Consider the following 13,008-nt stretch of genomic DNA (forward strand, 5'->3'; position numbering starts at 1 on the left):
ATTAAGATTAAGTGATTAATGTATTATTATTATTATTATTTGTAATAAAATATTGCAAAGGTCCAATTACTATGGTGGCCATTGGCAAAGAATGTTCCCACGTGGCAGATACTTAGCCTCACATAGCAGAAAAAAAAAAAGGTAGACAGATTCATGTTACTATTATACCAAGACGTTTGGCATAGACGCTCTCTGCAACTGCACCTGCACCTGCAATTGCAGCTTCAACTTCAACTTCAACTTCAACTTCACTCTCTTTTTCCTCATTCTCTCTCACACACCACACTGACATCATAATATCATATACACTTCCTCTTTCCTTATTCGGGTTTTGTTTGTTCGGTTCGGTATTTAGTGGTTGGTTTACAGACAGGTATATGCTTTTATCTTTTTTATATATCCTCCTTCACATTTCTTACTTCTCTATGCATTTATTTTCATAGCTCATGGTTATGGAACCTTCTTTTACGATTCCTCAGTTGGATATGATCCACTTTATCTGATTCTCTAACTGTGTTTTTTTCTTTTAATTATTATAAATGCTTTATGACTTTGTATTGCTTCTACTGACTCATGGGATGAACTTCTCTATACCCAATTGGAAAAAAAATAAAAAAATATTAACTTTGAATATCTGTTAAACTGAATTGATCCTTAGATGATACCTTGAACAAAGGTTTATCTCCAACACATGCTTGTGTTTTTGAATGTTAGGGTAACAATAAGAAACAATGGAGTCTAGAAACATTTTGGATGTTAGGGTGACCTTAGAGTTTTACCTATAGATATTTAATGTCCAGCAGGATTTAGTTTATTCTTACCAACAATTTTGGATCGTGGGACAAAAATCTATTGGCTTGTATTTCTATATTATCATAATTCAGATGAAATCTTATTTCCAGGATAATCCTGAGTTTTCCTTTTATACCAAGATATTATTGTCTAGACTTTGTTATTTTTCTTGCTAGTATATTTTTGTAGTAATGGTGATTGCCAAATGTATACAGACTATACTTTAGAAGGGGGGGAAAACCAGCCAAGGGCATGGCCTGCACCTTACAACTTAAGCTTTTGTATTGCTGGTCCTTATATTAGTCCATCTTCAAGGCCAAATGGTCAAGAGTTGAATCCTTGCTGCTCCCATTCTTTGTCTGGTAATGGTGATCCTGTTTTTTGTCCACAGGATGCCCATAGGGCTGTGTCATGAGGAAGCATTTAGAGATGAAAACCACTCATTAGCCTGTGCCTAACAATTTGAGCTTTTGGTATGACTGACACTTTACATTATCCATGGCAAGAATCATTTTCAACTACATTGCAACCTGCATGTTATCCTGCTTATTTTGATAAATTCTTAATGCTTGTCGTTTCTCCTTTTAGTCTCCTCACAAACTATATTAGATGTAATTACTTTTTGTATTTGTGAAAGAGTTTGGCCATGCTAGTAAATTAAATCAAACATTTGAATTAAGTGTGTCGCAGGAAAAAGTTAGAACAATTGCTTGTTGAAATAGGTAAAAGTGAAACAAATGTATGTGTTCCAACTTGCCTTCTAATAAGATGCATCTCTCAGAAAACTGATTAATGAGCAACCCAGAATCCAGTCAAGTAATTTGGTGTAAGGCTTAGTGCTATGGAACTAGTTGATAACATTTACAGTGTTACATATACCCTTAACTCAGAGCTTTCGTTTTAAGTACTACAGAGAAGGTTAATTTTGATTGTAATAATATTTCAGGACCTTTTTGTGAAGAGTTTATCCTTCTGAAGATGAGTGCAGAAAACAAGAAAATAATACCAAAGACTGATTTTGAACTTTTTCTGAATAATGCTAACCAGTGCATTTGGAAAAATTTGAAAAATGACTCAGGTGCAGGTGCAAATGCAGCTTCCAAGGCAGACATGACATTTGCTGCCACTGATGCCCTATCTGAAATAGTTTGGTCTCCAGATAAAGGTTTGAGTCTTAAATGTGCCGATTCAAGCTTTGCTGATAAAAACAATTCTCTTTTTCGGGATGTTAGACCAAGTTGTATGGTTCTTGCTCCGCCACAGAGTGTTACTGGTGGCAGGTCTATCACTGATAAATCTATAGATGATGTTTTTGTAAAACCCATAGTTGTCATATGCTCCAAAAGTGATATTGCTGCAACAGATACTCTCACTATGCATCCAACAAGTGATTCAAGTGTCAAGCCAGAGTGTAAATCCCATGAAGAAAATAATACAGGTAAGGGAAAAATCTTCCATGAGTTTGCTTAGTTTCCTGGAATCATTTTCTCAATCCTACAGAACTTTGGTTGGCAGGATCTGGTGGTAATGAGGAGAAAATTATTAGTGCAGAAAGAGCACCTGATTTCCCTAACGATCAAAACATGAATCTAATGAACGCTTGGGAGAAGAATACGGGTGATGAAGCCAACATTGGAACTGATAAAATGTCTGGGATAGAAGGAAACAAATTTGCTGCTATTTCAGGTATGTGCTGTCATCAATGTAGTTAAAGGTGAAAGACGCCCTTAAGGTGATGCCTTGATGCAAGAGCCACCAAAAAGCGCACACCTTACTAAAAAAATGGTGTGAACATAAAAAACATGGAAACAGTAAAATATTTGACTGATTTGGCTTGATTTTCCATATAAATTAACTATTGAAGCATAACATTTGTATTAAAAACAAAAGATTATAATGTAGAGTTCACAAAGCCTAAGCTGCTTGCTAGTACTAGTTATTCTTTTAATATTTTCACTATTTTACCTCCTTTATTATCATAGTTGACAAATTAGATGGCTGGTTTTACAGTTTTAACTGTTATCCAGAAAGGCTAGCGGCTAGCCTCTCACCTTAGCGCCTTACATGCGTCTTTAGGTGCCTTACCACACTGGATGTCATCATACTTCTTTAGTACTCTAGAGATAAGAATCCATGGATTTCAGGATATTTATTACTCATGTTGGGAACACATTCTAATTTGTTTGATATTTGTTGCTGGTTTATATCAATGTACCTGGATAATAGGAAACATTACCTGATTGTTCAGCTGGTTGTTTATGTAGGTTCAAAAATTTGAAATATATCCTTTATGTTTAAAGAAGAAAAGTTATAGAAATTTTTATTTTTGTTAAAGAAAAATTCAAGTTCTTACTTTTGTGCATACCTGAATTGTATTCTGCATCCTGATTTTCCTGCAGATCAGGTTGACCAAAGGTCATTTGATAATTTATTACTTCAATCAGCTGAACCTAAAACTAGCATGGAGCAAAATCCTTCACCTAGGAGACGTTCCAATGGAGGCACCGATATTGGTATTGGAAAAAGGGCATTTGTAACAGATGACAATTTGCATACTATGGTTGAACCTATGATTGAATATAAAGGCTCTGGTGCTCCAGGAACTAATTTAACATCCTCCAGCAGGAGTCCTTTAGTAAAACTGGAATATAGTGCTGAGAATGATTTACAAACTATCAACTGTGAAGCCGCTTGTGCTGCAACAAGCGGGGTTCTTGTGAATGAGATAAAAAACAAATCTCAGGACAACGAAATGATGCAACCATGTGATAAGATTCTTCCAGTTTTGCATTCTCCATGTAATAGCAGAATTCGTATGACAATAAACAAAGGCAAGGAAAAGTCCTTATCAGATGGGGATGCGAATGTAAGATTAGCAAAGGAGGAGAATGACAGCCATTCAAGTGTTGAAAGCTGTAACAGTGCTGGGGTTTTTTCAACAGGTAAGAAGAGACATAACTTTCAACAGCAGTTGATAATTCGGAGTAAAAGAGTCAAAAAGGAAATTGAAGAAACTTCTGGTTCCAAATCATACCTTAAACAGGATAGTTCATTCATGAACTGGATTTCGAACATGGTGAAAGGACTCTCACAATCAATTCAACATGATTCAAACACTTTGGCTCTTACTCTTGCGAATCCAGATTCTCATAATCTACGGCCTGACAAGAAACTTATCACATGCAATATGAATCGAGATCCTGATCCAAAAAATACAGGATTCAAATCTATTTTTCAGTCCATATATTGTCCAAGCTTAAAGAATGTAGAAACAAGAATGTCTCATCAAGAAGGAGAGGGTAATGAGGATTTAAAGCCAGGTAACAGGGTACATGGAATTGATGCTACTCCAATAACCTGTTTTGCAGAGAACAATAGCCTTTCCAAACAGTATTTGGAATCAAGTAAGTTTGAAGCATCCACTGGGGGATATGATGCTGGTCCATCCTCAAAGCCTAATATTAAACCTCTAAATTTTTTTCAGTGTCATGAAAGCAGCAACAATAACCCAGTGGAGAATGAAAATTGTTCCATCTTGGGCCTTAGTATGGACAAAGAAGAAATGGCATCACATTCATATTCAACAAGAAAAAATACAAATAATACTGAGAATGTCGTTTCCACTGTACTACCTGAGAGAAAGGAAGCAGAGAATATCTGTCACAGAAGTGATAATCTTGGAAGTCTGTGGATAACTCGATTTACACCGAAATCCACTGCCCCCTTGATTATTTCTGATCACCTCAATGAGAGAGGTGGATCTCAAGTCCACTCCACTGATTGCTCAAAGCTTCCCCATTCCCATAAAAACGTATCTTATTTGAACAACTGCAAAATGGAAGAGACTAGAGAACAACCTGTTGATGACAGAGAGGCTTCCACTGGTCTTAAGGAAGATGAGGTAAATAACGATCATAAATCAAAGCATAAGCTCAACCCCCTTTCATCTTCCTTAGGATTCAGAAATCCAGAGCTAATGGCTTCAATGTTTGCAAGGAGATTTGGTGCCATAAAAAATATCATGCTGACAAACAGAAGAGATAGTACCACACAGGTAAATATGTTTTGTTTGTTTTGTGGGAGAAGAGGTCACCAACTCACTGATTGCTCAGCTAATGCAAAAGGTGAGCTAGAAGATCTTCAGAAGAATATAAATTTGTATGGAGGATTGGAAGAACTTCCTTGTGTGTGCATTAAATGTTTTCAGCCCAACCACTGGGCAATTTCATGTCCCACTTCAATCTCAACAAGGAAACATGAATTTGAAGCTAATGCCTTGATCAGTGATTGTATTCCTAGTGGAAAACATTTTATCCCAAGCAATGAAGGGAGTGCCAGGCTTCTGACTGATGAGGATGACCGAATTTTACCTGGCGGTTCTATGAATGATGGAACTGATCACCAAGAAGAGAGAAATATTAATTTGAAGCAGAAATCAAATGAAATTATAACCTCCATTTCCAAGATAGGGTGCAATGCATCATTAAAGAGATACTGTGGTTCAAGTTCAGAGGAAAACAAATTCAAAGAAAATCCTATAACATCTCCATCCAGGTTGGCTGAAAATCAGATTTCACACGTGCCAAAGGGAATCTTTGATGCAGTGAAAAAGCTTCAATTGTCCCGCACTGACATCCTGAAGTAAGTAATGCAAGCCAACCAACTTTTACTATGGGAACAGTGACCATTTTGTCACGCCTTGCAAAAAAATTTACCAGACTGTCACGCCAACAGTAGATTTTGTCAAAATACCACGCGGCATATTTCGCTACACTGTGTAGCGAAATATGTTTGCATATAATTCGCTACACAGTGTAGCGAAATATGCCATGTCAGGCTACACAGTCAGCAAAAATGACACGTGTGAAGCAGGCAGAATTCAAGCATAATTCGCTACACTGTGTAGCGAATTTCTACCTGCTTGACACGTGTCATTTTTGCTGACTGTGCAGCCTGACATGGCATATTTCGCTACACAGTGTAGCAAATTATATGCAAACATATTTCGCTACACAGTATAGCGAAATATGTTGTGTGGTATTTTGGCAAAATTTACTGTTGACGTGGCAGTCTGGTAAATTTTTTTGCCAGGTGTGGCAAAATGGTCACTCTCCCTGTACTATGCCATTTCGAGTAGTAAAGCTAGTTATTGTGTGGTTTTATGGTCCATGTATAATGCATAAAACTAAAAATAACCTTTGTCAATTGCTAAATTAAACCAAGGATGCAAAATAATTCTTCGTAATCCCAGTATTAGTGCTTAAATCATAATGCATTGGTAAATGGCTAGATGTCATATATATTAGAGAACCTTCTTCTTTTCAGCTGTTGACAATTTTCTTTTCCAGCGTTTCATTGTTTCTCTTGGAAAGAACTATTATACCTGCAACCCTTTCACGAACTATTCAAAGAACCCATCTTCATTGAGGGGGGAATATCTTTGCAAACAAGAACTATAAATATTTTTGAATTTGTCTTATCATTAGGTCACTCTCAACTCCTCCTTTCTCACCTATGATCATAGAAAATTGAATATACACAGAAAGATAGGTGAACTGGGTGATTATACTTTTCCCTTTTTTCATGAAAAAGTGATTACAATTATAATGCAACTCTTCGAAGATGTTCACGATTAGTCTTACACCAGCGGAAATATAAAGCAATCTAACTAAATCAACGGGTAATTTAACTGAAATAGAAGATAAGTTGACCAGCAAATGGATTAACTTAAAAGACAAAGCATGTATCAACAAAACAGGCATACAATCACAAAGTGCAAGAATGGTGCTAGAAATCAAAAGACCGGGAATAATAACAGAAAATGAGAATACTTATATGCCACTAAAAGTTACCTATAAAATATTTATTTACAAGTACTGATTATGACTCTTGGTATTGATTGGAAAGGAGCCTTCATATTGCCAATGTTCATATAACGAGTGTAAAGAATTTTGGGATACACCACCCCAAAAGCTAGCTCAAAGGGTGAGAGTGTCTAAGGCCTTATAAACTTCACATTAATTGCACATACAACCAATGTGGGACTATATATCTCAACAACGGGAGTGTCAAAAATTGTCACTTGTATAATTGGATCTTTGCGACATTTACTTAACAAAATGTCCTTTACATCAGATGGATAAATGCTCATGGGTCAGTATCACAACTTGATGGTTTTTTCTTGCGCTTGCGGCTTGGGAAGTGGAAAGAAGGACTTGGGGGAACTGGATACCATGTGGCATATATAAATGGTATAACTAAAATCACACCATGTTCTTTACATGTGAATTATCAATTATGTTACTTGACCACATTATATTATCCCTGAAGTTTTTCTTTAGTTTGATGAGGCCATGACTGCTGTTCATATTTTTTTATTTTGGTTCAAGTCATGACTGCTGTTTTTATTCCTTTTATTTTTGTTTTTTTATTCTATCTTGTTCTGGTGTATTGACAGAGACCCGAAGACAGGATTCAGAGCAGAATACAAGAAAATCTCTCTCTGTGAAAGTAGGGAGATTCAAGTGTATGGTCGAGAGTCACTATATATCCAATAATGATTTTCTTGAGGTAATTATCAATGATTAGTTATTAGCTTCTCTGCTAGTTATCATTGTGTACCTATTAGTAGTTTCCATGTCACTTTTACTCCATATACTCCTGTGAAATTCAGGCTCTAATAAATTATACTGGATGGGATAATATTCTTGTGGTTATGATTGTGGTTTAGTTCTTACTGAGTTATGAACAAGTAGCATGCACGAGCACATGCAAATATCCTAAGTTCATTTTTTTAGCCAATTAATGTTGAATGAGTAGACATTTTAAGTGTCCTAAGTTTTCAAAGAAATTTAAACTAAAGCATAGCTGACATTTTATGACTGCTTTATTACATCATGCATGGCATTGGCATTTATAAAGTCAGTAACACAATTGTTATCAGCTGAAGAGTAGGATCTAAAACATTTAATAATGCTATGATATCACTTGAAAAAGAATGAATGTATTGTATTGTGTTGTGTTGTGTTGTGAATAATGTTGTACAAGAGTCCTCTATTTAAAGAGGTTAAATGACCTAATGAGCTAAGCCCAAATAACCTTCTAGAATAATAAACTAATAATAATAAAACTAATATTATTTCTAACACTCTCCCTCAAGCTGGTGCGTATATATCACAAGCACCCAGCTTGTTACATATATGATCTATTCGGGGACCTCTAAGAGCCTTGGTGAAAACATCTGCAAGTTGATCACTGGAATTGACAAATGCTGTCTCGATCTCGCCTGACTGAATCTTCTCTCTAACAAAGTGACAGTCAATTTCTATATGTTTAGTCCTCTCATGAAAGACTGGGTTAGAGGATATGTGCAATGCGGCTTGATTGTCACAAATAAGTTTCATGGGCCGTTGTTCACAGAGATGTGATTCCTTAAGCAATTGCTTTAGCCAGATGAGCTCACATGTTGCATTTCCCATGGCCCGATATTCTGCCTCTGCACTTGATCTGGCAACCACAGTTTGCTTCTTACTCTTCCAAGAGATCAAATTTCCTCCGAGGAGAACACAATACCCGGAGGTGGATCGTCTGTCTGAAGGAGAACCTGCCCAGTCAGCATCTGTATAGCTAGAAACTTCTGCACTCCCCTTATTAGTGTATAATAAACCTCTTCCTGGTGCTTTTTTGATATATCGAAGAATCCTGATAACTGCATCCCAATGAGAGTCACAAGGAGAGTCAAGGAATTGACTTGCCACACTAACTGAAAAAGAGATGTCTGGTCTTCTCACAGTAAGATAGTTCAACTTTCCAACTAGTCGGCGGTAACGACCAGGGTCTGCCAATGGCTCCCCCTGTCCAGGCAATAACTTAATATTAGGATCCATAGGTGTATCAATGGGTTTACATCCCAACATACCAGTCTCATCTAAGATATCCAGTGCATATTTCCTCTGACAAATGGAAATGCCCTTCCTAGACTGTGCTACTTCGATTCCTAAGAAATATCGAAGTCTGCCAAGATCTTTGGTCTGAAACTGATTGAATAAGTACTTCTTTAACTGATCAATCCCAGCTTGATCGCTGCCAGTAATAATGATGTCATCAACATAGACCAGGAGATAGATGCACTGGCCAGAAGAGCTATGCTGATAGAAGACAGAATGATCCGCTTGACTTCGGGTTAAACCGAAGGATTGAACAGCGGAACTGAAGCGACTAAACCAGGCCCGAGGAGACTGCTTCAGGCCATATAAAGATTTACGAAGCTTGCATACCATGCCAGAACTCTCCCCCTGAGCAACAAAACCTGGTGGTTGCTCCATATATACTTCCTCTTGCAAGTCACCATAGAATGCATTTTTGATATCAAGTTGTAGAAGAGGCCATTGATGAATGGCAGCAAGTGCAAGATATAGGCGAATAGATGCCATCTTGGCAACAGGAGAAAAAGTATCCCCATAGTCAAGACCAAATATCTGAGTGTATCCCTTGGCCACCAAACGAGCTTTGAGGCGATCAATAGTGCCATCAGGACCAACTTTGACAGTGAATACCCATCGACAACCGACAACTGACTTTCCAGGAGTAGCATGAACAAGATCCCATGTGCCATTGGAGTGAAGTGCTTGCATTTCATCAATCATTGCTTGACGCCAACCCGGATGAGAGAGTGCTTCACCTGTGGTTTTAGGAATAGAAATAGACGAAATACTAGAAACAAAAGTAAAATGTGGTGAAGAAAGTCTGTCATAACTCAAGAAACTATAAAATGGATGAGGGTTACGAGTGGATCGAATACCTTTGCGAAGGGCAATGGGAGTAGTCTCTGATGGAGGATCCGGAGGGGAAGAGTCGACAGCAGCAGGCGGTGAGTCAGTAAGGGTCAAATCTGCTGGAGGCACAGGCTGACGACGCTGATAGGCGAGAAAAGGACGATCCTCAGGGATGAAGGCAAGGGGTTGCTCCCCTGGGATAGAGTCTCCTGCAACTGGTAAAGACAAATCAAGACAAGGAACAAGAAGAACTTGATCAACTTGTGTTATCTGAGATGAGATAGAATGAAAAGGTTGTTGATCAAGGAAAGTGACATCAGCCGAGACAATATAACGCTTGAGATAGGGAGAGTAGCAACAATACCCTTTTTGAAAACGAGTATATCCAAGAAAAATACACTTGAAGGCTTTGGATGTTAATTTATCTTTTCCTGGAGTAAGATTATGAACAAAGCAGGTACATCCAAATATATGTGGAGGTAGAGGATAGGAAGGTACTTCTGAAAATAAAACACTATGAGGAACTTCGTTATTGAGCACGAAAGAGGGCATGCGATTGATGAGAAAGCAAGAGGTGAGTATAGCATCTGCCCAAAAACGAAGTGGAACATTCATATGAATTAGTAGGGTACGAGCAGTTTCAACCAGATGTCGATTCTTACGTTCGGCCACTCCATTTTGTTGTGGAGTGTGTGGACAAGTGGTCTGGTGTAACATTCCACGTTTCTCCAAAAAATTAGAAAACTCAAGAGACACATATTTTTTTGCATTATCATTGTGCAAAATTTGAATAGAAGCACCAAATTGAGTATTTATCTCAGCACAAATTTTTTGATAAATTGAAAATAATTCAGAACATTTTTTCATTAAATAAACCCAAGTGCAACAAGAGAAATCATCAATAAAGGTGACAAAATACTGAAAACCCAAAACAGACGTTGTTCAACTCGGACCCCAAATATCAGAATGAACAATAGAAAAAGGAGCATCAGCTCTTTTATTGACTCTATTAGCAAAGGAGGAGCGAGTGTGTTTTCCTTGCTGACAAGAATGACAATTTAAAGACTTAAGATTGGATAAAAAGGGAACCATATGCTGAAGCTTGGAGAGGTTTGGATGACCCAGACGGCTGTGAATTAGCTCAGGAGACTCTGTGAGAGAACAGGCTACTGGAGAAGGTGGTGCAATTAGATAGTAGAGACCTCGTGACTCAACGCCTGCTCCAATCGTCTTCCCCGTACCCGAATCCTGCATAGAAAAGGATTGTTTAGAGAAGGTAATAGTACATGAAAGAGAATGAATCAACTGGCTAACAGAGATTAAATTAAAAGGAATGCCAGGTATATAATAAACAGAACTCAAAGTTAAAAAGGGAGTTGGGTTGGCTTCCCCAATTCCACGAGCAGGAGCCTTAGTGCCATCAGCAAGAGTGACGGGGGGTAGGTTATTAGAATAAGAAAGTGAAGTGAAGAGATCTTTATTACCACAAAGATGATGAGTAGCACCTGAGTCTATTATCCAAGGTCCAAGAAATGATTGATAAAAACAAGCAACATGATTACCAGTGTCTTGAGTAGGATGCTGAGAAGAAACCTTCTTGAGAAGTGCCTCATAGTCGGCACTTGAAAGAGTTACTAATCCAGTTGAAGGTGGCGTAGCATCAGGTTGAGCAAAGTTGGCAGTCGGTGGCTTCAAATGAGGGTACTTCCTATAGCAGCGTTCTTCAAAATGCCCCAAGATTCTGGCAATAATTGCAACGAGGCCTCTGTCTGCGGCCACGTCTGCCACCGCGTCCACTGTTCCAATTGGAATCACTGGCCCGAGAAAAGAATGGAGATGGGGTAGTACCGGAGATGATGCCATTCGTGTTTTTGGACGCATTATTTGAGCCCTCCATCACAAAATAAAAGGAGATGACCAGAAAATAGCAAAGAACTACAAGAAAGCAAGAAATCGCACAAAAACGTTGCACAAAAGTGTCCAAACAGCGGGTTTTTCACTGATATCTTTCAAACGGATGGGACCCACAACGAACGGAGACCAGATCTGGAAAGAGGCTGAGGAGGCGAGCAAGATGGTGGTGGTCCGACCTGGAACGGTGGCCGGACGGTGGCTCACGCGCCGGAACAATGGTTCGGCCGCCGGAGACTTCCACCGGCGCGTGGCGGCGCGTGGATGCTCTGATCAACACGCGGCTTGGACAAACAGGGTCGCCTCCCTGAGCCGCTCCTGATCGCGTGGTGGTTGGACGGAAAAGTCGTCGGAAAAGCAGTCTGACGACGGTAAACAGTGGCGGACGATGGTTTTGTGGCGGTTTCCGGCGATGAACGGAGGCTGACGATCTTTTTCCTGATGATACGAGGTTGAGGACAAAAAATTTGTGACGAAATAAGGATTAGGTGTGAAAAGATGGTTGCCGGTATGATGCACGGCATGATATGCGGAAGCAGGATTCCCAGAACACAGGCTCTGGTACCAACTTGAAAAAGAATGAATGTATTGTATTGTGTTGTGAATAATGCTGTACAAGAGTCCTCTATTTAAAGAGGTTAAATGACCTAATGGGCTAAGTCCAAATAACCTTCTAGAATAATAAACTAATAATAATAAAACTAATATTATTTCTAACAATATCAAACACTCAATAATTACTTCATTATGTGTGTTTCTATATATATATTGTTTCCCGATGTGTCCACTGTTGGATATTATAGAATTTAATTTTGATGAAGTATGGTGATTTACAAGAACAGCATTAACTCATGGAATGGTTCTTCTAATTATTGTTTTCCAGTATTGCTTCTACTTCAGCTTATGCTCTTTTCTCTCCTTCTTTGCAGGAAGAAATCATGGAATGGTGGTCCACCACCAGAGAAGGTGGTGCTGATATTCCATCTGAAGAAGATTTGATAGAAAAATTTAAAAAGAAAAAAATGTTAGGTCTCTAGGCATTTATTAAGTGTTAATATGTTTATAATCAGAAGATAAGTTTATTCTTTCTCTTTTGTAGATTAAGTTCTGTTTTCCACATTTTCTTATCCAATTAATTGTATATCAAAGGAAGCTGAGAATTGAAGATGCTGCTAAACCATCATCATGATTTTATGAATGTTAATAACGGCATTCCTATTCAAAGAATTGCTTTATCTTATGACATGAAAGTATGCCAATTCATTACGATCAGTACCTCTACTTTGCCTTCAACTGTCAATTGTACTTCAAGCATATTGTCATGCCAATTCATCGAATGATGTTTTGTCATGTTATTTAATGAATTTAATAATACATCAAGTATTAAATTCATTAAATGATATTATAATATAATATTATATGACAACGTAAAAAAAAAAAAAAAAAAAATTCTTTCACAAATATTACCAAATAATTGCTGGTGGATGAATGTAGATAAACCAAATTGCAGCAACTCCGAGACTTTGGCATG

General features: G+C 38.0%; 1 protein-coding gene across 8 annotated transcripts; it reads left to right on the forward strand.

Annotated features, from left to right (window-relative positions):
- The first annotated feature begins 218 nt into the window (after nucleotides 1–218).
- Nucleotides 219–12,682, forward strand: LOC133299062 (uncharacterized). Of its 8 annotated transcripts, XM_061498470.1 has the most exons (9): nucleotides 219–373; nucleotides 1,184–1,265; nucleotides 1,871–1,957; nucleotides 2,156–2,230; nucleotides 2,308–2,478; nucleotides 3,192–5,433; nucleotides 6,928–7,043; nucleotides 7,250–7,362; nucleotides 12,407–12,682. In XM_061498470.1, the coding sequence occupies exons 3-9, from the start codon at nucleotides 1,903–1,905 to the stop codon at nucleotides 12,512–12,514; spliced, it is 2,880 nt and encodes a 959-aa protein (XP_061354454.1). In that variant the 5' UTR covers nucleotides 219–373; nucleotides 1,184–1,265; nucleotides 1,871–1,902; the 3' UTR covers nucleotides 12,515–12,682. The 8 variants fall into 8 exon arrangements, with proteins under 8 accessions (XP_061354454.1, XP_061354450.1, XP_061354452.1 ...); XM_061498466.1 differs by having other exon boundaries at nucleotides 1,871–2,230; XM_061498468.1 differs by lacking the exon at nucleotides 1,184–1,265 and having other exon boundaries at nucleotides 1,739–1,957.
- Nucleotides 12,683–13,008: the final 326 nt, after the last annotated feature.

The sequence above is a fragment of the Gastrolobium bilobum genome, unplaced genomic scaffold (genome assembly GCF_033153095.1).
Source record: "Gastrolobium bilobum isolate Gb01-03AN ecotype WA unplaced genomic scaffold, APGP_CSIRO_Gbil_v1 utg500, whole genome shotgun sequence".
Lineage (NCBI taxonomy): Eukaryota > Viridiplantae > Streptophyta > Magnoliopsida > Fabales > Fabaceae > Gastrolobium > Gastrolobium bilobum.